Here is a 27,952-nt window from a genome sequence, read left to right on the forward strand (position 1 = left end):
CTAGAGATGGAGGGACTTAGTGAACGGGGGCGGCTGTGGCCCAGGAGGTAGAGCCGGCGTCTAATGATCGCAAGGTCAGCGGTTTGGTAGTTTGATCCCCGGCTGCCCACGTGTGTCACGAGGTGTCCTTGGGCAAGACGTTGAACTCTAATGAGCGCGCTGGCGCCTTGCATGGTAGCCTGCCGCCATTGGTGTTTGAGTAGATGAATGAGAGTGCGTTCGTTTGGATTGGAACAGTTTATGTTTTCCTGCATCTTTTTGTTTCTATTATGATATGATGACCATCGTATTATCTTAGTTTAATGTTATTTCAATGTGTTATAGACCTTTTCATTATAGTTTCAAGTTTCAAGTTTATTGTTACATCACATTACACAAGTGTAAGAGAGTAAAATTATTAGGCTTTTTGATAAGTCTCATGAGATTTAAGTCTCTTAAGTCTAGCGAAACTTATCAATAAGCCATAATTTTCCTTTAGCGACGTTCATGTTATACCCCCCTGATCATGGAGTTTATGGTGCAATGGTTGTTGTTGTTAGAGGATAATACCACAAGAAGAAACCGGCATTTGGACCTCACACCAAACACACAAGTCTTTCATAAGCTATTTCGACTCAGCTTGTTACAATAGTCTAAAAATACACATGGATGAGAGCCGTGAGCTGCTGTCTAAGTAGGCTATGTCAACATACAACCACAGCTTGAACCTTCACAATACACACACTTTTGTTTATTTGTTTACTTTTAAGTTACCTTTAACATTCACCCCTTTTTGATGGCAGCTGCTGGACTGAAAAAAATCAGGTGTAGTGCTGAGGCACAAATATGTACATTTCAAGCCTGCAAACTGCGACACTTTAAATAAATGTGCAATAACACTATGTGCAATATGACAACCCTAGTCGTCTATCTGTACAGTATAGTATAGTGGATAGTGTACATAGCCTTTATTTATGTAAACCAGCAAGTGTTTTTTTTTTCTTTCCTAACACCAGGGGAGCCACCCCTCCTAAATTTCGTTGTTTGGTACCTGTACTGTAGCAATGACAATAAAGACCATTCATTCATTCATTCACACAATCATCATACAAACAGTATTAAGTAAGACATTATTGAGGACAATGTTTTGCCTTGTATTTGCCTTGTAAAGACATTTCGCAACATGACGTGATTCAGATACTTAGAGGAATGTTTATTGTGTCACAAAATAGACTCAAGTCAATATGACAAAATTAGGGTTTTACAAAATGAGTCAGTCGACACCAACACAATGTATATATAACAACCAATATGGGGAGAACTGTATTGACTGTGTTTAACAAGAACTTCTGAGTCATCATAGAGTGTATATCGTTGGTTCCTTTGTGTGAGTGTGTTTGGTGGGTGTACATGTCTGTGTACATATACTCCGTTGTTTTTGATACCATTCCTTGTTGATATACCATTCTTAATTTCTTCCATCCATCCTCCCATTTCCCCCTCCACCAGCCTCAATCCACACAGGAATCGTGAGTTTAGAATTCTAAGGTTCTATCTCCGTTTAGGGCAGTTCAGAGATATGTTTTGTGAGATGGAACCGTTGTAGTTTATGAATTACTAACTCAAAAATGTCAACATTTTAAAGATAACACCACACAGGCGTTAATAAACACCTAATGGATCAAATTATGTAAAAAACTACAAAAATGGAGATAGAACCTTATTATTCTAACGTCACAGAATGAAGCGTGCTGCCGTCCAGTCAGGACGCCTCAGGGTCTCTCAGGACAGCCCGCTGTATCTCTCGCTGACTTCCCAGAGCTTCTTAGCCACGGCGTCGTCTTTGGCCTTGGCGTAGACGTTCCTCGCGGTGCAGTTGGAGAAGTAGCGTCCGCTCAGAGGCTCCAGGCCCTCCTGCAGGGCGCAGTGGAGGGTCGTCTGGGCGCCCTCCACCGTGTTCTTAAAGAACAGTACGGAGAAGGGCCTCGTCAGCAGTAGGAAGGGGGAAGTGGTGTATCGGAACAGATCAGACTTGATGGCTCCTGAAGGAAACGAAATATAAGTAAAAAAACAAAACATTGGCTGTGACGGACGGTACATACTGTAAACCTTTTCCATGACATTGAGTGAGTCTTTTATTCTGTATAGTCTAAGGAGGAGGGATGCCTAAATACTGCATTTTTTCATTCACCAATTGTTTGACTTGTGGTGGGTGCACTCCAGGATACAATGAGCCTGTCGTCCTCCGATTTCTACCTTTTCCACCAGCCTCTGGAAATCGGAGGACAGGGCTCATTGTAAATCTATCGAATCATGGAATGAGGAATGGTATCAAATATGTGTGCCATAGTAACAAAAAAAGTGTGTTTTTTATACCACTCCTCATTCCATTCCATGCATTACAACGATGACTTCTACCTCCACCAGCCTCTCCCCTGGTACAGGTACACTCACTGACCTGGGTGGAGACTGTAGCAGGTGACATCTGTGCCCTGCAGTCTCTTGGCCAGCTCGTGGGTGAAGAGGACGTTACACAGTTTGCTGTTAGCGTAGATCCACAGGTCGTCCAGGAACGAAGTGCCCACGCCCAGCTCCTTGGTCTTGCTCAGACAGTCGAAGTCGACCACACCCATGTTGTGACCCGTGGAGGCCACGTTGACGATGCGACTCGGCCCGCACTCCTTCAAGCGGTCCAACAGCAGGTTGGTCAACAGGAAGGGGCCGAGGTGGTTCACGCCGAACAGCATACCCAGCCCGTCTACCGTGGTGCCTTGCATGTAGATCCCTGCGCAAAGGGAGACACATCGTGATGTTAGAATTATGGTTCCAGCAGGTTCTATCTAAATTTTTGTCAAAATTTAGTTTTTTACATAATCTGATCCTTTAGGTGTTTATTAATGCCTGTGTGGTGTTATTTTTTTAAATGGTGACATTTTTGAGTTAGTAATTAATAATATACAAAGGTTCCATCTCACAAAACATAATGGAATGTACAAACTTTGACGCTCAATATCTCTGAACTGCCCTAAACGGAGATAGAACCTTATAATTCTAAGCTCACGACATCCATCCTCAGTGTGAGCTCATTAGAAACATACTTTGTGGAGAAAAAAAAAACACAGCTCAAATGGAGTGCACTTTTATACAGCACCTTATTCCAAAGCGCTTTGCAATGGCCTGTCATTCACCCATTCACACACACATTCACACACCAATGGCAGCAAGCTACCATGCAAGGCGCCGGCCGGCCCGCTCATTGGGAGCAATTTGGGGTTCAGTGTCTTTCCCAAGACACGTAGCCAGCAGGGGATCGAACCGCCGACCTTGCCGATCATTACACACAGGCTCGACTTCCTGAGCCACAGCCACCCCTAGCTCAGAGGATGCCTTTAAATCGGATCGGCACTTATTCTCTATCCATAATGATGTAGATAGAATGATGTAGAGAGGCGGTTGGAGGTCAATTTCAAAGACCTTGATGAATTATTTTGTCATCCGAGGAATGTAGGTGTGTTTGAATGGATTCTATCGAGTACACTGTCGTGTTAACCCCCCATTGCTCTCCATCTCTCTCTCTCTCTCTCTCTCTCTCTCTCTCTATCCATCTCTCATTCTCTCCATCTCTCTCTCTCTTTCTCTCTCTCTCTCTCTCTTTTTCTCTCTCTCTCTCTCTGTCTCTCTCCATCTCCCTCCCTCCCTCCCTCTCTTTCTCTCTCTCTCTCTCTCTCTGTCTCTCTGTCTCTCTCCCTCTCTCTCTCTCCCTCCCTCCTTCTCTCTCTTTCTCTCTCTCTCTCTCCCTCCCTCCCTCCCTCCCTCTCTCTCTCTCTCTCTCTTCAGAACTCACCTGCATTGTTGATGAGCAGGTCCAGCCTGGGCTCTGTCTTCAGGAAGGTCTCAGCAAAGCAGCGCACGGACTCCAGACTCCCCAGATCCAGCTGCATGAACACCACCTCACTGCTGCCACTCTCCTGCAGGACAGAAAGTATACTACATTATACCACAGATAAATCATGATACAGGTGATACTCCTGCTGGGCATTGCTGCCTGACGCACCTCCAACAGTGCCTTTAGAACAGGTGTGCTGTGACACCTCACTGAACACCTATGTGGGCCTAACTGGGTCATCAGCTGGGGACCACCAGTCATTCGCTCCTTTAACCCCAGTACATCTCCTGGTGGCGGAGCGATGGCAGGGATCTCTCCCTGCCACCCCCTGCTGATGCCCCAGGTGTTGTTCGCCCCCCAACCCTTATGCTTCCTTCTTAGCCACAGCCAGAAGCTGCCTTTCTCCGCCTCCTCAGCCAGCTCTTTCATGACTTTCCGATGCCTTGCTCCCGTGCATCCTATGTCACGGAGTAGGCGAGCAGCTGAGGAACCTACGAAGCCCCTACACCCCACTTCCACAGGGCACGTAACGGCTTTCCAGCCAGCCTCCCTGCACTCCGCCGCCAGATCTGCATACTTGGCTCGCTTCCGCTCGTTGGCTGCCTCCAAACCACCCTCCCAAGGGACAGTGAGTTTGACCAGAAGGACTGTCTTGCAAGCCTCTGACCACATGACCAGGTCTGGTCGGAGCGATGTTTCCACGATCTCCCTGGGGAACTGGAGCTGTCTCCCCAGGTCGACCCTCATGGTCCACTCACTACCCGGTGCGAGGAGTCTTGCTGTATCTCTCTGACGGGAGGGTTTGACTCTCTCTCCAGCCCTTGCAAACTGGATGGGATGTCTGTCTGGAGCTGAAGGTCTGCTGTTTGCCTCCTGTCTGCATGACTGTCTGCATGACTCTGCCACCTCTGCCAGCTTTTTCAGCACCAGGTCGTGTCGCCATGTGTAGCGGCCTTGGGACAGCGCTGTCTTGCAGCCTGTCAGGATGTGCTGGAGGCTCGCATTGATGGTGTTGCAAAGGGGGCAGGTCTCTTCGGCAGAAAACCATTGGTGGAGGTTTCGGGGACAAGGCAAGGCGTCATATGTTGCTCTGATCAGGAAGCTGAGCCTAGCTTGGGGGATCTTCCACAGGTCAGACCATGACATGGGCCTGTTTGTGAGACCTTCCCATGACGTCCAGCGTCCTTGCTGGCCCTGGGACACCGCCTTTATGTTAAGGCGTTCCTGCTACATTATTCCATAGAAAGTATACTACATTATACCACATTATACTAACCACATTATACTATATATACATATACTGTATATGTATGTCGATATGTCTATATCAATATGTGCATCCTAAACTATGCCTACCTTCCATCAACACATATTCGGATGAATGTATTGTAGATAAATTAATCACATGACATAAATAAACAATTAGGTCCTTCCTTGGCTTTCTCCACTCACCCTCTTGATGTCCTGGAGGGCGGCCTCAGCCCTCTCTCTGCTGCGGCAGGCCAGGATGACTCTGGCGCCCCTCCTGGCCAGGTCTATGGCTGTCATCTTCCCGATGCCTGTGTTACTCCCTGAGGTTGAGGAGGCAAGCAGAGGTGTGTTGCGATTTTTTTTTTGGTTAATCATTGACATAATGGTGTATACTGTAGCAATGAAGGCTGATGGAGGTAGACGTGTTGTACATTTCTTTTATTAGGATAAAACCCCTTGAGATGAGCCATCTCGCTTTCGAGGGGGTCCTAAGTTACAACACATAAAGCATAATACAATAATGATGTATAATATAATACAAAACAGTATATATCTACAGTACAGGCCAAAAGTTTGGACACACCTTCTCATTCAATGCGTTTCCTTTATTTTCATGACTATTTGGTACATTGTAGATTCTCACTGAAGGCATCAAAACTATGAATGAAGTTATGAACACATAGGAAGTATGTATTTAACAATAAAGTGTGAAATAACTCTAAATATGTCTTGTATTTTAGATTCCTCAAAGTAGCCACCCTTTGCTTTTTTGTTGTTAATAAAATATATTATAATAATATTAAATATAATATGTGTTAATAATAATATGTTATTATATATATATATAATATTATTATTATATATTTTATTAACAACAACAACAAATTATTTTATTAACAACAAAAAAGCTAAACTTTTGGCCTGTACTGTATAATAGTACATATTGCATAATACATAATCATTACATATTACATAAGAACAGGATAAACAATTAAAGACACATGACAAAACACAGACAAACAGGAGACAAACAGCAACACACATTGCCAGTTGAAAACATTGGCACGTGTGTTTGAGAGCATTCCTTATTCCGTTTTATGCAGCACAATCTCAAGAGTCTGTCCTCTAATTTCTGCCAGTCAGTCTTCAATTATATATTCTGTAGGCTACTGCTGTATATTATTTATGGGTATTTACTGTATTTCAAAAAACACACAATCAAGTGGCAACAGTGTGCAGACATGTTCATGTGTAATATCCAGCATAACATAGATATATCTAAATATCAAAGTTGATTGTGGAAGATCTTACACACACACACACACACACACACACACACACACACACACACACACACACACACACACACCCACACACACGCACACACCCCACACTTAGACACAAATACTGGAAAAGGGACTTACCAGTCACAATGACAGTTTTACCATGTAGTTTGACTTTACTGGTACATTTCTTTCCTTTAACAAAAACATTATGAAAAATATTAAATAAAGCAATAAAGGAAACCACACCAACAACCAGACATAATATGGTAAACATGGCTGTAGTCCTAAAGGGACACCAGTCTTCTTGTTTGGTCTTACAACAGGGCAGGGGGGCTACTTTTATAGCCTTTACTCTGTCAATAAGACACACCCTCTTCTCTGACAACATAATAGTATCTGATGTTTGCACTGTACCAACACGGTTTCTCCCACGAAGGGATTCTTAAAGCATTCTTACAAGTACGTTTTCTCCAGCCAGGGCATAATAATAATTTTCAAAATGGTGCAAAGTAGAATAGAATAGTTGTTCATAACCATCTCTCTATCTATCTATCTCTCTTTTTCTCCCATCTCTCTCTCTCTCTCTCTTTCGAATTCTCTCCCTCTTTCTAATTCTCTCCCCCTCTTTCTCATTCTCTTTTATTCTCTCTCTCTCTCTCTCTCTCTCTCTCTCTCTCTTTCTCTCGCAATTCATTTAAATTAAGTTCAAAGGCGCTTTATTGGCATAAAAAAACATGCTTACTGCGTTAATATGTTTATTAACAACAAACATCACACAACACTTGTGCACTCAAATGCTCTCTCTCTCTCTCTCTCTCTGTCTGTCTGTCTGTCTGTCTCTCTCTCTCTCTCTCTCTCTCTCTCTCTCTCTCTCTCTCTTTCTCTCGCAATTCATTTAAATTAAGTTCAAAGGCGCTTTATTGGCATAAAAAAACATGCTTACTGCGTTAATATGTTTATTAACAACAAACATCACACAACACTTGTGCACTCAAATGCTCTCTCTCTCTCTCTCTCTGTCTGTCTCTCTCTCTGTCTGTCTCTCTCTCTCTCTCTCTCTCTCTCTCTCTCTCTCTCTCTCTCTCTCTCTCTCTCTCTCTCTCTCTCTCTCTCTCTCTCTCTCTCTCTCTCTCTCTCTCTCTCTCTCTCTCTCTCTCTCTCTCTCTCTCTCAGACATGTGTTTTTAACGTTGATGAAGTAGTGTCCCCTGTTGGCAATATTAAGGTATCGCATAATATTGAACTTAGATTATAGAGATAGATTTAGATTTTAGAATATATTTCAAATGTTCTCCCCCCCCTACTAAAACTAAAACTATATCGTCAATGTCTTGTCAAGCTTCCCTCCATCCACGTCACCTACAAGGACCGGTGTGTCAGAAAGACCCTCAGGATTATTAGGGACCCCAGCCTCCCCAATCAGAAACTGTTTGAGCTATTATATTATAACTATAATTATGTTTTATGTTTTTTTATCTGAATGCTGCAATGTTGAGCCAAAGCCAAATTATTTGACTATTGTTTACTAAGTTGTACAGTAAGATGTAATAAAATAAAAGCGATTCTGATTTAAAACATTATATTATATTTGTTTATTGGTGTGAATTTCTTTATGTTTTTCTGTTTTATATTGATAATTGAAATATTAATGATTTTATATATAAGTATTGAAATAATAATTATTAGAACAAAGAGAAACCACCCAAAAAAAATCAGGATGGAAAATCTCTCACATCTTTAGGAACGGACATTTTGCACACATCGATTGCATTGGTCTTTCCGCTACCCTGCCTTTGCACTGGGTGTCGTGTGCGCATGCTCAGAGGTGTCATTTCATTCATCTGCGCATGCTCAGAAGTGTCATTTCATTCGCGGTTGCGCCAACTCAGAGAGGATGTCCCTAGCTAGCATAGAGCTAGCATAGAGCTAGCATAGCAGGATGCTTCACAACAATCAGACATCTCTGGGATATCGGAGGAATAACGAACCGAACGCTGTTTTCACTAACGTGCACACTTGGACGAACGTTTAACAAACTCGTGGGATTTTAACATTGTTGTGGATTTCTGACTGTTTGACGGCAAATGGAAAGACAACGGAACGGTTTTGCAGATTTTTCAAACGTCTTTTTTGCGACAGTTCAGAGATATTGAGCGTCAACGTTTTTACATTCCATTATGTTTTGTGAGATGGAACCTTTGTATTTTATGAATTACTAACTCAAAAATGTCAACATTTTAAAAATAACACCACACAGGCATTAATAAACACCTAATGGATCAGATTATGTAAAACATTTCGACCAAAAATGGAGATAGAACCTTATAATTCTAACGTCACGAAATGGAAGCCAACGATTTTCCCAACGATTTTGCGAGGAGCGAACAGCAGCTTTTGCAGGAGCCGAAACGACAACCACGGATAGACGCTAGGCCCAAACACACAGCTCTAACACCTCTCAGTAAACCCACAAAGAGACAGTTTGTTTAAAAGCAGAACACGTTAAATGTTACATTCTCAATTGCTTATAATCTTACAGACGAGAAGTCCATGTTGTTCAGCCTTTCTTTCCTTTCTTCCATAGCTGCTTTGCTCAGAGGCATACCGAGCTAGCCCAGATAGCCTGACACGGTCCAGCTAACCTTGGCTTGACACCTTATGTGTTTCCCCTTGTTACACTTTCTCAGTGACACAGCGAAGGGTGGCTCATAATTGTGGTAAATAGTATTTAATCAGTTGCCAGTGGCCAGGCCCAGCAGGGGCATTTGGTTTGCACAGGACAGGGTTCTTTGTTTTTGCAAGACCAGAGAGAGAGAGAGTCATCAGAGAAGTGCTCTCTGTGCTGCCAGTACTGCCTGGCTGCTGGATGAATGTGGGACAAAATGGAGACCCCAACAACGATTGTGTACGATCTGGATACCTCCAACGGAGGGGGCTTAATGGAGGTGAGGAGGGCCAGGCTCACACACCACTGATTCACCAGGGAGGGAGAGAGAGAGGGAAAGAGAGAGGGAGGGCTGGAGAAAGAGAGGGAGGGAGAGAGAGAGGGCTAGAGAGAGGGAGAGGGGGCTAATGAAAGAGGGAGAAAGAGAGAGGGAGGTCTGGAGAGAGGGAGAGAGGGCTAATGAAAGAGAGAGAGAGATATTCACGTTGGTTCAACTCCAGAGTCGTGGTGGTCATGGACACATCATCTTTAGGCTACTAACTCAGCTGCTTTGGTGTCACGTTTAGTAAACATTGATTTGCATTATGATAACCATGTTTTTATGTGTCAGGCTCAGGCAGCTGTTAGATAGAAGTGATCCCTCCCTGCAGAGTACAGTGAGTTGGCCTTGCCTGCATCATTTTAGGAGCAAGTGTCAGAGGCTTTTGAACTGGAAGGGCCCAACTAGTGCTGTGTGATCATTCTTATTTCACTTAACTAGTCTACTACTAACAACCAAAACCTATCAGTGAAACGATGGGTTAGGTAAGGAAATGCACACAGACTTGTGATCATCCAGCATGCTAAAAAAACCTGTTAAACTCTCTCTATTCAGCAAATCCAAACACTGCTCGCACCCCCGAAGTCCGAAGACGGTGCTGAGAAGAGGCCTCGGAAGCCCGAGAGGGATGCTGCTCAGAGGGATGCTACTGCTCGGAGGAGCGGCCGGTCCACGAACCACGACACCTGCGACAGCTGTCGCGAAGGAGGAGACCTGCTGTGTTGTGACCATTGTCCTGCAGCCTTCCACCTCCAGTGCTGGTATGTATGTGTCTGATGATGGTTATATTGCTGGTATGTATGTGTATAATGATCAGGTTATATTGCTGTGACTGTCACTCGCATTCCTGTCAATGAGCATGCATGGCTTGATGGTTACATTCATGCATGGCTTGATGGTTACATTGATGCATGGCTTGATGGTTATTGATGCACGGCTTTGATGGTTACATTCATGCATGGCTTTGATGGTTACATTCATGCATGGCTTGATGGTTACATTGATGCATGGCTTTGATGGTTACATTGATGCATGGCTTTGATGGTTACATTAATGCATGGCTTTGATGGTTACATTCATGCATGGCTTTGATGGTTACATTGATGCATGGCTTTGATGGTTACAGTCATGCATGGCTTTGATGGTTACATTCATGCATGGCTTGATGGTTACATTGATGCATGGCTTTGATGGTTACATTGATGCATGGCTTTGATGGTTACATTGATGCATGGCTTTGATGGTTACATTCATGCATGGCTTTGAACCTTTGATGGTTACATTGATGCATGGCTTGATGGTTACATTGATGCATGGCTTGATGGTTACATTAATGGCATCGAAACACAAGTGACGTTGGAAATGTTTTTGTTCAAGCTTGTTAATGGATGGATGGATGGCTACGTGTGTTCTGCTTAAAGGGGTACGTGGCGAGTTCACCTTTGTGATGGCCTCATCAATGCAACATCAAAAGAGTTGCAATTGAACTGTAACTAACTGACTATCATTTTTCCTGCCGGCCTGTTATGTTTAATGTTACCAATGTGCAGATGACTTTGGTTTGCTTGCTTTGGCTTGCTGCACAAACGATACGCGTGCGTGTGTGTGTGTCCGTGTTAAACATAGATGGGTAACCTGACACCGATGTGATTAAAATTTGCCGCGGAATGTTTGCAACCCAGTTCTCCCCTCCCCTCCTCCCCTCACACAGAAACAGCAGCTAAAAATGGAGTCGAGCCTCTGTTTACAATATGGCGACATCCCTTACAATGTGTTTTTATTCCGGCGCCATCTTTCTGAAATTCTCTTCGGCGTTAGCAGATAACGTTTGATGTCGAATGAATCGAACGTTGTTTGCGATCAAAGTAAAGTTATTATACAAGATCCTTTGATCCTACTTTTGTTCATTGGGCGATCGTTCTAGAATCTAGAGCGTTAGTTTGGCTACATTTTCGTTTCAGGGCTTACATACAGTGCTTATATAATCATTGGTGTTTAGGTTAAATTCTGCACACATTTCACTGAAGTGTGTTGGATGCAGTGTTTAGTGCAGTGGATGGGTTTTATATCCATCTACATTTCCGAGACAAATATACCATTCATTCATTGGTTAGAAATATGATGACTTGTCTTTGATGTGCTCCTCACAGAGGTTTCACAGGTACTCATTGTAATCCTACAAAGAACTGTTGTATAAAGACCCTAAGTCTGAACAACACCTTTCTATTTGTTTTTCCTAATTTTCCATTACGTTCTCCTCCCTTGTGCCTCAAAGTGAGAACAAGATGAATCAGCTATGGCTGGCTGAGCGGTTTTTCATAAAGAGTATTGTCATACTATAAAATGGCCACTAGATGGCGACAAACGATCGTATTTAGTGGTTCATTCCAACTTTCCCAGGTGGTATGGAAATATGAATGAAATGAAGGCATGTTGAAGACATGATTGAAACAAATATTTGCCTTTACCCCCTATCATTATGCTGTTAAAGATATTTTCAGTCACATACATATTTCTTCTCAGGCATATTTAGCAGATGACTTCTGACAATCTGTTTATCTAGTGTTGTTTTTCGTTCACATAAATGGACAAAAACATCCATCTTTGACCAATGAAATTATTCCGGCAGGTCGTTTTGTTTATGGCTGCTTGTGTTGTTCCCACAGCAACCCACCATTGAGTGAAGAAATGCTGCCCCCTGGTGACTGGATGTGTCATCGCTGCAATATGCGTAAAAAGGTGAGCAGACATCACATGATTTCGGGAAAAAACACCCCAACTCTTAACATTTTCAGTTCATAATAATAACTTTATTTGTATAGCGCTTTACAATAGGTAAGCAACAATTTAAAACAACTATTTCGATTTAGAAACACACATAATTTCACAGCACAAATGCACAAGTTATGACATATAGACAACAGAAAACAGGTGGGTCTTCAACTTGGTTTTGAACACTTTCACTGAGTCATACAGACTGACCCTAACTGTCCCTCCCCCCCTCTCCATCCCACCTTCCCCCTCTCCATCCCACCTTCCCCCTCTCCATCCCACCACCCCCCTCTCCATCCCACCACCCCCCTCTCCATCCCACCACCCCCCTCTCCATCCCACCTTCCCCCTCTACATCCCACCACCCCCCTCTCCATCCCACCACCCCCCTCTCCATCCCCCCCCCCAGAAGCGGGAGCAGAAAGCTGAGCAGACCAACGGCCTGCTGGAGAAGCCCCTCCCCCTCTCCTCCAAGCGTTCCTCCTCCCCCGCGGCGGAGCTCGACCTCCCCCCTCCGGGCACGCTGCTGCGCCTGGACGGCCTCCCCCCCGGGGTGGGAGCCGCGGGGCCCGGCCTACGGGTCGCCGCCGTGGCCCAGGTCCGTCTCCTCGAACGCCGCAGCGGCAGCCGCCCCGGCACACCCACGTCCAACGCCTCGTCCACGCCCACTCCCTCGGAGGAGCCGGACGAGGAGACGGCGGAACTGGAGGAGGAGGAGGAGGAGGAGGAGGAGGAAGGGGAAGGGGGGGGTCAGAGTTCAGAGCACGAGGGCGCCACCGCCCCTTCTGTGCCCTCCACACCACGCCTCCTCAAGAGACCCTTCCAGCTGCTCATCGCCGCGGCGATGGAGAGGAACCCCACGCAGTTCCAGCTGCCCAACGACCTCACCTGTACGACCGCGCTCCCAGGTTAGACTGACTCAGAAATCAAGGTCTTAAAGGTTTTTGGGCCATTGAAAGTGCTTGAATTCCCCCCCCTCTCTCTCTCTGTTTTACTTAGCTCGTCAACTAGTTCTGTCTCAAATTATTCCGTGTGTTGGGTCCTTGAGTTTGAGGGATCTGAGTCTTGAAAGTCCTTGAAAGGTGCTTGAATGTGATGTTTCAGAAGGTGTGGGAACCCTGTATATGACCTCAGACTATGTCTGTAAAGCATGAAGGAAGAAACCCGTCTCTAGTTCCAGGTGCTGAACTCTGGGCTGCTCTCTCTCTGTCCTCAGGCAGCAGCAAACGGAGGAGGAAAGAGGAAATCATCGGGCGGGCGTTCAGGAGGCTGCCGCACGAGATGGACCCCAACGGCATGGTCCCACTGCCCGTCAAGGTGTGCTTCACCTGCGGCAGGTACAGTAAAAAATAGGCACCTTCTTCTACCGGGGGGGCGGGGGCTGATGGAGGTAGAAAATTGGAGGATGATGGGCTCATTGTAAATCATGGAAAGGGATAAGGAACAACATTGCCAGTCCGTTCCCCATGCATTACAACGAGCCTGTTCTCCGATTTTCTACCTCCACCTCCGCCTTCTACCAATAACATCCAAGGGTGATCAAGGCTGATCATCAACACCAGAACTGTGAGATGTATGTGTTACGGTACATGTGGGAATACTAGGGTTAGGGTTAGGTGCTAGGGTGACTTGGTACATGCTGGCATGTCTAACCCTAACGTTAACCCTAACCTTAACCCTAGCACCCTAGCACCTAACCCTAACCCTAGTATTCCCACATGTTACACCGTAACATTAGTACTCTTGCATTGGTGGGAGGAGTAGACATTTGAACAAAGATAGGGTAAATGAATACAACTTAGGAATACCTTGTCATACCCTCTTCTTTTCTTTACCCCCCCCCCCCCTCCTAACACACACACACACACAAACAGGAGCTGCAGGATGGCCCCCCTCCTCCAGTGTGATTACTGCCCCCTCCTCTTCCACATGGACTGCCTGGACCCCCCCCTCACTGCCATGCCCCCGGGCAGGTGGATGTGCCCCAACCACATTGAGCATGTGGTGGTAAGAGACACTCTCAATACGCTGTTAAAGTCTATATGCTGACACACACTCACACTCACTCACTCGCACACGCACTCACACTCACACTCACACTCACGCTCGCTTGCACTCACTCACTCACTCACACTCACTCACTCACTCACTCACTCACTCACACACACACACACACACACACACACACACACACACACACACAGAATGTAAACGAAACTGGACAGACGGTAACTGTTATAATTGCTGGCAGAAGTACATCTGCGCGGTCGCTAACTAACGGCAATCTGTTCTAATCTAATTTGGCCCAAGGTTGACTCAGCTTGCTGGTAAAGTAAGATGAGTCATATACTGGAATTAACCATTGATCTTTCTACCGTGCAGACTTTTTATTTTTTTTGCGTAATCATAATGATGATGTCTCTCTGCAGAAATACTTTCATAGCGTGTTCTAAATCAGCCCTTAGTCAATCTTGAAAAATCTGAAATTATAATTTGGATATAAGAATAGTCATTGCTCCACCTTGTTTACATGGAGTTTTCTTGGGTGCAATATTGTTTAAACCGATCCAGTCCTTTCAGATCTACAAGAGTAGATTGATTCAGAATTGAGTTAAATTTTTTAGCGGCAGGAGCATCAACTCGCAAAAATACATGCTGGACCAATCTGGTGAAAACTTGTCACCTTTTTGCGCAATTCCCCGTCTTTACCTCAAAATAGGTCATGCATGTGAATCGTGTGCTAACATCTTCCTGTCTGCTAAACTCCGCTGCTGTTGAGATAACCTTTAGCTTCAGGCAGCTAGGTACAATTCTAGACAGCATTGCTTACTGTGACAACACAGTTGTCTGTTTGCGAAAGTAATTATGTGGGTGTTAAGGTCAGGGCCGCCACTTCTTACGCTCATCATTGTTAGACCACCGTTGGTTCTGGCGCTATCCATCTACCATCGCTAGTGCTAGTGCTGTCCTTTTAGCAGCGTTAGTGCTAGAGCTGTTTTCTTAGCACCTTTTTGGGCCATCGCCAGTTTGCTCCCCTGCTGATGTAATAGCAGAGTTCTCCCCAGAGAATGTGAGGAGCGCTGCGCCACCTTGTGGACTTGGCTCTGCCACCATGTCAACATAATGTATTTGTAGTGCATTTTTACATGACTAAACGCGAATCCAGCACTACCTTGTTAACAAATGATGTAAGAACCCTGAATACTTCCATAAGTGTTCAGGGTTATATATATATTTATATGTTACAGTACATGTGGGAAAACTAGGGTTAGGGTTAGGTGCTACGTCGACTTGGTACATGCTGGCATGTCTAACCCTAATCCTCAGGGATTAAACTTCTCCGTCGCTACGACGGATTTCCGTCAATTTATTCCAAGTTGCGACGGATTTATTCCAAGTTGTGACGGATTTTACCTGGTGTAATATGATTTGTAGAGGCATACAATCTATTTTGATGTTGGTATTAGGTATATACATGATATATAATAGCCTATATAGCCTACATATAGACCTTTATTGGCTACAACTATGCGACAGTAACAGAGCGGGGTGCACTGACGCTGAACCCCTCATAGTGATAAGTAGGTGGACAAGGTGCGTGGTGCTGAAATAGCCGACATGCGGTGTGTGGTTTGAAAAAAGTAACGCCAGCTCAGTAAATCATTCAAACTTAAGGTTTACTTATAGGCTATGTGAATGTGACTGCACCACACATGTGAACAGTAACAAAGCAAATGCAGTTTAATTTTATGAAAAACATTGACAACAAAATCGGCGCAAAAAAAAAAAAGAAGCTGAAACCGCTTAGCCTATAATATATGCTCCTGAAACGACAGAGCAAACACGCTACTTTACTAGGGATAATAATTACAATGAGCCAATAGAAACAATAATATTAGGCTATTTAAATCTCACTTAATGAGAAAACTGGCATCTCCCATCGGTCACTATTTGTTGGCTATCTGGTGATATGGACGTCTTTGAGTGTCTAGAAAAGCGCTATAAATGTAATGTATTATTATTATTTATTATTATTATGGACGTCACTTTAATCCGGCAGTTCTCAAGGTTTTTATGCACCAATCGATTCCTCTAGTGCGTCTTTATCGCATTCATTGACGAAAAGGACGACTCGCATGTATAGAAAGGGAACATTGTGAGCACGTAAAATGTGAGTCTCACAACGGCTTTGCATTGATGAAACCAGGTAGGATGAACGCATAGTTCGCTGTCCATTCCTCTTTAAATGCCCTGTTTTCACCGTCAACTTTCCTCTTTAGACCTTTGGAGAGTGACATTATGTTTCTCTTGCTAGCTAGCAGGTTAAATGTTTAGCTAACTTCACCCGGCACGCAAACAACCAATCCAATAATAGTGTGACCTTGTAAGTCTGGGAGGAGGGGGGAATAATTATCACAATAAAACTATGTTAAATAATTATTTGAATAAGTTAGGCTGCGCTACATCGTCAGTCCACACATTTATTATTCAAAACTATGGAAAAGGGTGAAACTACGTTTCAACGTTGTTGAGAATCACAACACAAATTCGCTAGTCAAGCCAAAATACTGCAGCGAAATGGATTGGACTGCTACCTAGTTAACTAGAACACTACTTTACATTGTTAGCAGGCTCACAAAACAAGCCGTGTTAGTTGACTAGCGATGTGTCGTTGATTTTCTACAACGCGGAAATGTATTCACATTTTTCGAAAGAAAAGTCAAAGCATTAGAACGTAGAACGGAAAATCGCACGCGCGCTTTGCGATTTGGCCTGAATTTTTTTTTCCGTCAGGAGATTTTTTTTTTGCTTTAATCCCTGAACCCTAACCTTGGCATCCTAGCACCTAACCCTAACCCTAGTTTTCCCACATGTACCGTAACATATATATACATGTACCACCATCACTCTGTTCTCCAGCTGAACCAGGGCAACCTGACGCTGACCAACCGCTGCCAGCTGTTCGACCAGTTCCAGGACAGGATGTCGCAGCACGCTGTCAAGGTGGACTTCCTGCGCTGGGTCCACCGGCAGAACCTGCCCAACCGCCGCGGCACCGCCCCCCAGCACAAGAAGAAGACGCTGAAGGTAGGTCCCGTTTGACGTTCACACACACACACACACACACACACACACTGAAAAGTCTTATACATGCTTATAGTACGAATCTAATAGTGTCTCTGTCTCTGTCTGTCTCTCTCTCTGTCTCTCTCTCTGTCTGTCTCTGTGTCTGTGTGTGTGTGTGTGTGTGTGTGTGTGTGTGTGTGTGTGTGTGTGTGTGTTTGTGTTTGTGTCTGTGTGTGTGTGTGTGTGTCTCTGTGTGTGTGTGTGTGTGTGTGTGTGTGTGTGTGTGTGTGTGTGTGTGTCTGTCTGTCTCTATGTCTCTGTGTGTGTGTGTGTGTGTGTGTGTGTGTGTGTCTGTGTCTGTGTGTGTGTGTCTCTGTGTGTGTGTGTGTGTGTGTGTGTGTGTGTTCTCTCTCACACAGGTGCCCAATGCCATTAAGTCCCAGTACCAGAGCCCCCCTCCCATGTTGGGGTCGGCGGGGGTCCGCAGCGGAGAGCTGATCTGTAACGGCGTTGCAGAGCAGCAGCAGGAGCGGTCCACTCAGCATTTCACCAGCGAGGACGAGCAACAGGAGGTACACACACACACACACACACACACACACACACACACACACACACACACAGAGAGACCCCCCCCCCCCCCACACACACACACACACACACAAACTGCCCATTATGGTGGTTTTGTTCATAGAAATAGCACGGGACAGGGCTGTGAATGTATAGAATGGACGTGGTTCCTCAGACCATGGCGTTTCAGCTAGTTCACCAAAAGATCAAAGTTCACTAAAACTTACAAACGGTACATTAAAAGATGGCCGCCTGTAGTGTACACCCTCCATGGAATGTTAATTTAAATGTCTGTGCTTCCCCCGCTCTGTTTATATCTAATATTATACAACAGTTAGTCCCGACCAAGTAATTTGATTGGACAAGAGGCATTCCATGAGTGCTGATACACAGTATAACAGCACTGGGACTTTTACCTATATGTATCACTCTGAAATGACCGTTAATACAAAGTAGCGAGCCTGCAGATGTTTGTGTTGAGGTTACTAGGCAACAGTCCAGTTGCGGAACTATTTTTTGTTATATAAAATAAATGATTAAATAAACAAACAAATCATAATCTGTTGTCACAGATTATATATACAGCTCTGGAAAGAAAATAAGAAACCACTCCAAATTTTGGAGAAAAAAAAATGTTGAAAATACCGCTCAGATCAAAAAAATAGCTAGCTAGTTTTTTGCTATTTTGACCTGTTGTCATTTTCTGCAAATAAATTCTCTAAATGACAATATTTTTATTTGGGAGAAATGTTGTCAGTAGTTTATTGAATAAAACTACCTAACACATACCTATATATAGTAACACCAGAGAAACTGATCATTTTTGATATCTTAATGTTTTCCAGAGCTGTAGGGCTCTGAAGTCCCCAAAACATGTCATTGAAGTTTTTGGCTGAAAATAGCTCTCAGATTTCTATCTAAAGGCATTCTAACTTGCCCCCACAACTCCCTTCACGACGGACGGTTTCTGTGTGTTCAGCTTTAAATGCAAATGAGCTGCTTCTCCACCAGTGATACTTCACACTTCATGTCAAAAACTTTGCATGTGGGATAACGTTTGTAACCAATTTATTTAGTGCAATGTTTGCTAACACAGGACTTGTTAGCAAACATTGCAAAGACTTGAGACTCGACACAAGACTTGGATGAATGCCAGAGTAGGATACTCAACAACGACTTATGTTATGGATTTAACATGTTGGACGCAAGCGAGTACGGTAACGTGATTTGAGAGAATTTACGAACGCAGCCTTGTTGTTGTGGATTCCCAGCTTCACGTGTAGCGAGTAAACAACAGATTCAGTTTTTTTTTGCAGTATCAACCTATCATTGCGCTTTAGAGTAAAACAAAGCACGCAACTGTCTTCTTTTCGTGGCAACTCTACAATGTGATTTACAAGAGATATTAACTAATATCAAGTAATATCAGTGTTTCCTCTATATGCATTTATTCGTGGCGGGTCGCCACTAATTGATTCAGACAGTCCACTTTGATTCAGGCTGCGCAGAAAGGGAGCGAGTTATTATGACCGGAGAACAGAAAAAAAGCAGATTGAAGCTAGATTTAGGCCGCTTCCAGACCAACATTTTGTTACGATTTAGGGCGTAGTTATTTACAATATGTTACAATGTTGCAATTAACCTCGTCGTTTGTGTTCGCACTGCAATCGAAACTGAATCGCTCTCAACAGGCGCGCGGCGCGAGGCGACGCGCTTTCAAAACAGTTTTGTGATTGGTCCGAATTTCTCTTTTAGCCCGTCGCCGGTGCCTTTAATCCCGTATCCTAATCGAAAATGCAACATCATCAGCGACGACTGTGGGTTATTGCATTTACTGCTGTTCTCTGGTTCATGTTCTTATACCAGTGCTCAGTATAGAGTATTTTAAATGAACATTCGTAATGTATGTCTCTGATGTTCATGGTCAATTAAATCAGCCTATTTTGTGAAACAAATAATGTTCCCGCTAATGGGTTAACCGAGCATTCTCGCACCTAACGTGCAAGCACCTAGCTTCGAACTATTCATAGCAATAAGCGCGGGGCAAAAATAATCTATTGCCTCTAAAATCACCACGAACAGAACGGCGGAGGTACGGGTAAGCAGGTCTCATGTTGGTGTCCTCAAAGGTAAGAGTTGGTTTTCTTTAACTCAGCTGATGCATTACCTTGCTGTTGTTGTTTACCGAATGCTCCATCTGACTGTCACACTGTGATTTTACTTGTGTAAACAGTTAATGAGTAACGTTAGCCGGTTTTGTGCGTGTACTCTCATGTAGGCCTACTTCGTATTGATCTTTCTGTGTGTGTGTGTGTGTGTGTGTGTGTGTGTAATGCGCGTTCCGCATGTTCCGCTGCAGCTGTAGGATATATTGGTATTTGATCACCTTCTATATAAAATCACCTGCTCGGCTTTAATGACTTAACCGCTATTTAAGAAATTATAATTGTTGCCACCCTCTAGTTTTTGGTGAAACTACGCCGCGCGCGAAAGACAACCGCTCCGCCACTAATGTGAAAAATCCTGGAGGAAACACTGAATATTATTATTACTTGGTTACATTTTGCAATTGATCTGCGGTGCACATGCCTTCCGAACCGTGGGGGGGGCGATCCGTCACCCCCCTAGTCATCAGAGACCCAAATATATACAGTATATATAGCACAAGCACTGAACAAGTGAGATTTTAATAACATCACACCTTTAAACACATTTTCTTTTGCTGTGTTGTGTTTTGACAGTGGCTTCGAGATGTCATCGCACTCCAGTGCAGCATCATGCGACACATATCCGCCAAGCAGATGTCGTCGTCATCATCATCATCCTCTTCTTCCTCGTCGCTGTCGTCAGACTGGGACTCGGGGGAGCAGAAGGACAAGGCGGACATTAAGCCCTGCGTCGTGGATCTCGGGAACCTGCCCTCGTCTGTCAAAACAGCGTCATCACCCAACAACCCTTGCTCTAAACCCTGCAGTACTCTGGCTCCGCTCAAGGGCCCCACGGCGGAGAAGGACCAGGGGGCCTCGCTCTGCAGCTGCGCCGTGAGGCCTTGTCACAACTGCCACCGGACACTCAACGGGCCCCTGGCGGAACCGGAGCGTGGCGGAACCGCCAGAATCAACGGGCCCACGGCGCCAGAGAGCCAATCAGACGCCCGCAGACAGACAGAGTTGCTTCTTCATCACAGACTGAAGCCTCCTCCTCCTCCTCCTCCCCCCCCAGCCCCCACCACCACCCCCACCCCCACCTCCACCCCTCCTACCATCTTCCTGGCCATCCCCAACCACTTAGGAAGGGCCGTCGCCGTGGTTAAAACCGAGAGTGCCGGCAGCGGCCCCCCGGACTCGTGCGCCGCCAAGATAGCTTCTTCTCCCCCATCCCCATCTGCACCCCTCTCAGTACCCCGCTCCGACACACGGCCGGATCTCCCAGCTGTCCACGGGGGAGGGGGGGTCCCCCTAGTGTCTCTATCGCTCAGCGCCGACGACCACGTCTTCACCCCCCCTCGGCCGGTCAGTAACCCCGGCACAGCCAAGCTGAGCCCCCCTACAACATCCCCTCCCCAGGGTAAGACGTTCACAACAACAGCCCCCAGCCACCAATAATGAATGCAGAGAATGGCAGGTCGTGAGCTTAGAATTATAAGGTTCTATCTCCGTTTAGGGCAGTTCAGAGATATTGAGCGTCAAAGTTTTTACATTCCATTATGTTTTGTGAGATTTTTGTATTTTATTAATTACTAACTCAAAAATTTCAACATTTTAAAAATAACACCACACAGGCATTAAACACCTAATGGACCAGATTATGTAAAAAAATTGAGATAGAACCTTATAATTCTAACGTCACGAGGTGTTCCACGTTGTTTAGTGTTCTATAGTAGTCCGTTTGAACAGAAAGTGTCTGCTATTATTTAATTTCTTACTTGTATTTATAGTGTGCAAATTTGTTTTGGTTGGGTTGTACTTTGTTAGTTTTTTGGTATATGTATCACATTGTTGAGGCCTTGTGTGATCCAAGCATCTCACTGCTCTGCTCACAGATTATGTGACAGTGACGAACTCTTTTTGAACTCTTTCTCTTCAAGTGGGGGTAATGCAGAGGGGAGGCAGCGGAGGACAGGCTCATTCATGAGGAATCAAAACAGTTTGATACCATTCCTCATTCCGTTACATGTATGCATTTACAATGAGCCCCATCCTCCCAATGTCTACCTCTACCAGCCTCCCCTGGTGTGCTGTGTACTGACTGACTGACTGTGTGTGTGTCTGCACAGGCTCGTGTCCGGATGTCAAGGCCGGCCCTAGAGCTGTGAGTCCTGCCATCGGCTCCGTCTCCTCTGGTGTTCTCTCCTCCCCCATAGCTGACCTGTCTGGATGCATGAGAGCCGCGCTGGAAGGGAATGTGGGTGAGTACCCCCCCCCCCCCCGCTTCGTCTGATGAAAAGACCAAAGACCATGCTATGCTAAGCTAAGCTATGCTTGTGCTAAGCTATGCTATGCTAAGCTAAGCTATGCTTGTGTGCGTATCCTGTGTATTATAAGTCACTTGTACACCTTCTCATTCATTCAGGTGGTGTAATGGTGTGAGGAATGTTTTCTTGGTTGGCACACGTTGGGCCGGTTAATACCAATCATTCATCGCTTGGATGCCACAGCCTTTGTTGTTGTAATAAATTATTCTGATTAGTCTGTTCATGGCTGGCCCTTTTTGACTTTGTTGTTGTTGTGTTTCTTACACAGAGATCGAGCTGAGTAAGATGGACGAGGAGTTGGTCAAGCTCCTGGCCTGGCAGAGGATACAGGAGCTCTTTCCCCCCAAAGCCCCCCCCTCCCACCCCAAAGCCCCACCCACCCACCCGAGCATCTGTGTGACCCCCCCTCCCGTCGTCGTCGTCCCCGCCATTGTCGCCCTCAAACCCCTGCAGCAGCATGACGAACGTAAGGCTCTTCTTTTTGACGGATTAAATTCGGTGGTTAAGTCTGACGTCAAACGTGACGTTTAGCAATTTCCGGGTCCAAACCAGAAATTCCCTGTACCAGAGTACCAGTGTACTACAGCGGTAGAATGACAGTTCAATCGTTTTTTAGACTGGGATCTATTCATACAACAAGGGACACAGCAGCACTTTCCCATTTTCCCCATATTTGTCAGCGTCTTTGAGCCTCGGAAAAGCGCTATACAAATATAATGAATTATTATTATTACTGAGGCATTTCGAAGAGAGCGCCTCAGCCAACTTTGGACCCGGAAACACGTCACGACTTAACAACCGAATTATTTTCTTGTTTATTTTTTCTTCTCTCTCCATTCATTCTTTCTTTCTCTCTCTTTCTTTCATGGTTGTAATGCTCGTCTGTCCCACAGTGCCTAAGAAGAAGAAGGAGGTGAAGGCGCGGGCGGTGTTCTATCCTCTCATGGGGAAAGGTGGAGCCATTAACATGTGCTATAGGACCCTGTACATAGGATCAGGTAAGGAGGACAGCTCATGTTGTAGCTAGGTTGTTCTAAGTTTGACTCTTTGTTAAGATTCATATTAGCCTCTCCCTCTCATTCTTGTTCTCTCTTTTTCTCCCTCCCTCTATTTCTCTCTCGCTCTCTTTCTCTGCATCTCGTTCTCTCTCTCTCAACCTTCTACAGGTGCTGACATGGACGTGTGCCTTACAAATTACGGTCATTGCAATTACGTATCGGGGAAACACGCCTGCATCTTCTACGATGAGGTAGGTTGTTTATTTTTTGATATGGAAGCACCGGAGGTCCTTTAACCATAGCGCCTAAGATAAAGTAGAAAAAGTAAAACAAATATAACCGTATACACAGGCACAGCTGTTCTATATGGGGTGTTTTAATGTGTGTCCCTTATGACCCTCCATAGAACACCAAGCATTACGAGCTGCTTAACTACAGTGAACACGGGACCACGGTGGACAACGTCCTCTACTCCTGCGACTTCTCTGAGAAGGTCTCGCCCTGCCCCGCCGGCGGCCTGGTCTCCAGAGTACAGAGCGTTATTCGTGAGTCTCACACACACACACACACACGCACACACACACACACACACACACACACACACACACACACACACCGCCACCACCACAGTGCACACCATCATAGCTCACACACGCGCGCACACACACACACACACACTTGCATTTGAAATGTACAGATCACCCATACCAGCTGTGAGTGTGTATCTGTAAGAGACTGTGAATGACAGTTCGTGATCTTAGAATTCTAAGGTTCTATCTCTGTTTAGGGCAGTTCAGAGATATTGAGCGTCAAAGTTTTTACATTCCATTATGTTTTGTGAGATGGAACCTTTGTATTTTATGAATTACTAACTCAAAAATGTCAACATTTTAAAAAATAACACCACACAGGCATTAATAAACACCTAATGGATCAGATTATGTAAAAAACTACATTTTGACAAAAATGGAGATAGAACCTTATGATTCTAATTTCGAACGTCACAAGTTCTCTCCTGTCACCCCCCGTCCCTCCACCCCCAGGTCGCTGTAAGAGGAAGGAGCAGGAAGAGGCGGGGGGTGCTGCTGGGGCTGGTGCTGCTGCTGGGCTGATGCCGGCAGGGGGGGTGATGAGTTGCCAGCCCCAGGCGGGTCGCAGGCTGTCCTGCAACTGCAAGGCCAGCAGCTCCAGCCTGATCGGGGGCAGCGGCGCCGGCTGGGAGGGCACCTCGCTCCTCCACCACGGCAGCTACATCAAGCTGGGCTGCATGCAGTTCGTCTTCAGCATCGCAGAGTTCGCCAGCAAGCAGATTAAAGTGGAGGAGACTGTGGTTACCTCCAACATCACTGCTGTCCCTGTCCACGCCACTACCATCCTCAGCCAGGAGGGGGCAGCAGCAGACAAACACACTCTGAAACTCCACCAACAAGTGCCCGCATTGCGTTCCAATACGGTTCCGTAGCCCGACGATGATGACGACCGCTTGATTCTTGTTTCCCTCTCTTTCCAGTCACAACTAAGGGAAGGTTACAGAGCTGGGGCTGTTTTGATTATTTCATTTTTTTTTTTTACTTGTTTATACAATTGCATGAAATGAAGTATTATTATCCACGGTCTGTTATTTTAGATCAACTGAATTTTTTGCTGATGTCCTTTAGAAGACCATTGGGACATTGTTCAAACCATGGGCGTTGCTATACCCCTTTTACTGGGGCACGTACATGCCCTAGTATTGATCTTCTGTGCCCCAGTAAAATCTCACTTTCGAGTTTTATTAACAAGCTCCTTGGATTCATTTAGATATATTTGATAATAACAGGAAAAGAATGGATTTTTTTCCCTTGCCAAAGCGATGCAGTTTAACCCAAAATATAAGATGAGGCTACGCACCTTGCAGTAACCTTGCCTGCCACTTTACTGTCCATGCCACAGACATCTTATTTTGATTATCGCTTTGACTCAAACATTATTCACTCCTGTCGATGGCCATCAGAACACCCATTGGATGTAGCAGAGACTGGGAGGCAGTGAGGAGAGACTGAGGCAGATGAGACCTGGCTGTAGTACTGTGTGTGTCCAGCAGAGGGCTGTATAGCCATCTACCCACAAAAATGCGAGCTATTTACTCCCATTTACTCCCATTGCTCTAGCTTGCTAAAACATATTGGTTTAGCTTGCTAGCTTGCTACATTTCCAACACTGACTGACTGGGTTACAGCTAACTACAGTGTTTCCTCTATATGCATTTATTCGTGGCGGGCCGCCACAAATACATTTTCTCCGCCACTAATTGATTGTCCACTTTATGACCGGAGAACAGAAAAAAATCAGATTGAAGCTACTTTAGGCCGCTTTCAGACCTACATTCCGTTCCGATTTAGGATGTAGTAAGTTACAATATGTTACAATGTTGCAATTAACCTCGCGCTTGCAAAACAGTTTTCTGATTGGTCCGAATTTAGCGGGACATTTGGATTTCTGGAAATCCCTTCCCTCTCTCTTCGCCCGTCGCCCGTCCCTTTAATCCCGTATGCGTATCCTAATCGAAAATGCAACATCATCAGCGACGACTGTGGGTTCTTGCATTTACTGCTGTTCTCTGGTTCATGTTCTTATGCCAGTGTTCACTATAGAGTATTTTAAATGAACATTCGTAATGTAGTCTAGTCTCTGATGTTCATGGTCAACTAAATCAGGCTATTTTGTGAAACAAACAATGTTCCCGAGCAGCCTCGCATCTAACGCTAGCTTCGTACTATTCATAGCATAAACGTTGGTAAATGTCACAAACGACACAGTATTGGCAGGGGGAAAGAAGGGGAGTCACATTTTTATTGAGAACGGATTTACATGCTGGAAAAACATGCAGCTAAAATTCAGGGAACATTTGGACAATAAGAGACACAACGGAGCTGTGGTCGCGTGGTCTAATTACAGGGCAATATGCGCAGGGCAAAAATAATATATTGCCTCTCAAATCACCACGAACAGAACGGCGGAGGTACGGGTAAACAGGGCACATTTTTATTTTTTAATGTTGCCACCCTCTAGTTTTCGGTGAAATTACGTCTTTGTATAGAGCACCAGTACGTGTTTCATGCGCGTGCACGCGAAAAAAAGGAACACTCCGCCACCAATGTGAAATATCCTGGAGGAAACACTGAACTAGTTACCTCGTCTAGCTGTATCGTCAAACTAGTGAACAGCAAGCTGTGGATTGATGGCTAGCTAGCTCAAACGCTTCTTCCACTAGCAGTGCTAGCTAGCTAGCCATCTACCCACAAAAAGATACCTAGCTAGTTAGCTTGCAATATTGAGCATCAGACTGATCTATTCACCATAATATGTGGCTTTTGGAAACTAGGTGTAAGTTACATAGCTAGCTAAGTTACCAAGCACAATTTGTGGTTTTGTACAGCCAAATGATTACCGACCTAAGGTTATCCGGCAAATTACCTTTGCTAGATGCTGCCTATGTAGCCATGTCATATTCAAGAATTCTGTTTTGTGATTTTAGTAATCGGGGGGGCTGTGCCCCAGTAGAGCTTTATTGTCTAGCAACGCCCCTGGTTTAAACACCAATTAGTATTCAATATTCTTTCTGACAGTTGTATATTTTATAACACTTGCTTATTTTAAAATTCAGCTCATTTACCCCAAAACATTTTTATTTTGTGATATTGAAATCATAGTACTGATTACTGTGTTCGTGCTGCTATTGCACCACATTAAGTAGCCACATGTATTCATCAGAGCAGTCACACATCACCTCCCTGTCATCACCATGACCACGCCCCCTTTTGAGCTGGTGTCACCATGCCTAAAAGCTGCTGCGTACTATTCTTCTCACGTGAAATATGAACAAGTCCCAGTTTATGATTATCTTTACTTCCCCAAATGGTAAACACTGGGACCCTTACAGTCAAGTCCTCACTGACTTGCCGTGTAAATCCCTCGATTAATGTTACATTTGTTTTCTTAAGATAAGATAATTAATACATCTGTTCAATGGGCATAGATGTGCCAATATAGCCTGCATAGTATATATATAATATATTATAGCTAGCTAGCTACGATTTATCTACAAAATAATGAACAGCAAGCTATAGCCAAAGCTAAGGCCGGTGGAGGGGGGTAAGTGAGCTAGTCCCATTGGACTAAATAAGGTCGGGTTGTTTATGCATTTTGATAGGAGGCAGACTGAAAGGACACTCATCAACCCCTATTTCCTTAATTTGTTCTATATAACGATGATCAGCAACAACATTACAAAATGTTGTAATGACTGGCCATTGGATTTGGGCTCCTAATAGCTAAAAAGCAATACTGTTTACTTATTTTATGCTATTAAATTGGCAAAGACCTCGAATTTGAATTTTCCGCCAGTGAAACTAAAGGGACTGTTTCCCCCCCAAAAAGGGCATGACGTGAGGGGAAAATACCCGGATGTGTTGCTCTGATGAATGTATGAGCACAGGCTACAAGGCTACATGTGTATGTATATTTATGTAATTATGTACCATTTGGTGCTTTTCAGTAGGAGAGACATTGGATTTCCTGTACATACAACATTGTGTTTTGCATTTTAAGTGTTCTGTTTTTCATGGACCCCTTTTTGTGATATCTGGTAACGTTTTGTTGTAAAGGAAAAACCTAAAAAATATATATGTTTTGTTGTAAAACTTG

General features: G+C 44.7%; 2 protein-coding genes across 2 annotated transcripts; one reads left to right on the forward strand and one right to left on the reverse strand.

Annotated features, from left to right (window-relative positions):
• Positions 1-1,761: 1,761 nt before the first annotated feature.
• LOC308174016 (dehydrogenase/reductase SDR family member 13-like) lies at positions 1,762-6,676 on the reverse strand (the record flags this gene model as incomplete). The annotated part of the gene is made up of 5 exons (XM_080549069.1): positions 1,762-2,021; positions 2,438-2,764; positions 3,824-3,947; positions 5,318-5,436; positions 6,541-6,676. 5 exons carry the CDS (start codon positions 6,674-6,676, stop codon positions 1,762-1,764), a joined length of 966 nt encoding a protein of 321 aa, XP_080405195.1.
• A 2,543-nt stretch (positions 6,677-9,219) lies between these two features.
• Positions 9,220-24,728, forward strand: LOC308174017 (PHD finger protein 12-like; the record flags this gene model as incomplete). The annotated part of the gene is made up of 16 exons (XM_080549070.1): positions 9,220-9,346; positions 9,941-10,146; positions 12,052-12,124; positions 12,567-13,065; positions 13,374-13,494; positions 14,032-14,164; positions 17,078-17,245; positions 17,644-17,796; positions 20,536-20,950; positions 21,194-21,361; positions 22,071-22,202; positions 22,537-22,664; positions 23,176-23,266; positions 23,435-23,517; positions 23,673-23,811; positions 24,310-24,728. Exons 1-16 carry the CDS (start codon positions 9,272-9,274, stop codon positions 24,726-24,728), a joined length of 3,003 nt encoding a protein of 1,000 aa, XP_080405196.1. The 5' UTR covers positions 9,220-9,271.
• Between the last annotated feature and the right edge of the window lie 3,224 nt (positions 24,729-27,952).

This window comes from Nansenia antarctica (assembly GCF_963989245.1).
Source record: "Nansenia antarctica genome assembly, chromosome: 19".
Taxonomy (NCBI): domain Eukaryota; kingdom Metazoa; phylum Chordata; class Actinopteri; order Argentiniformes; family Microstomatidae; genus Nansenia; species Nansenia antarctica.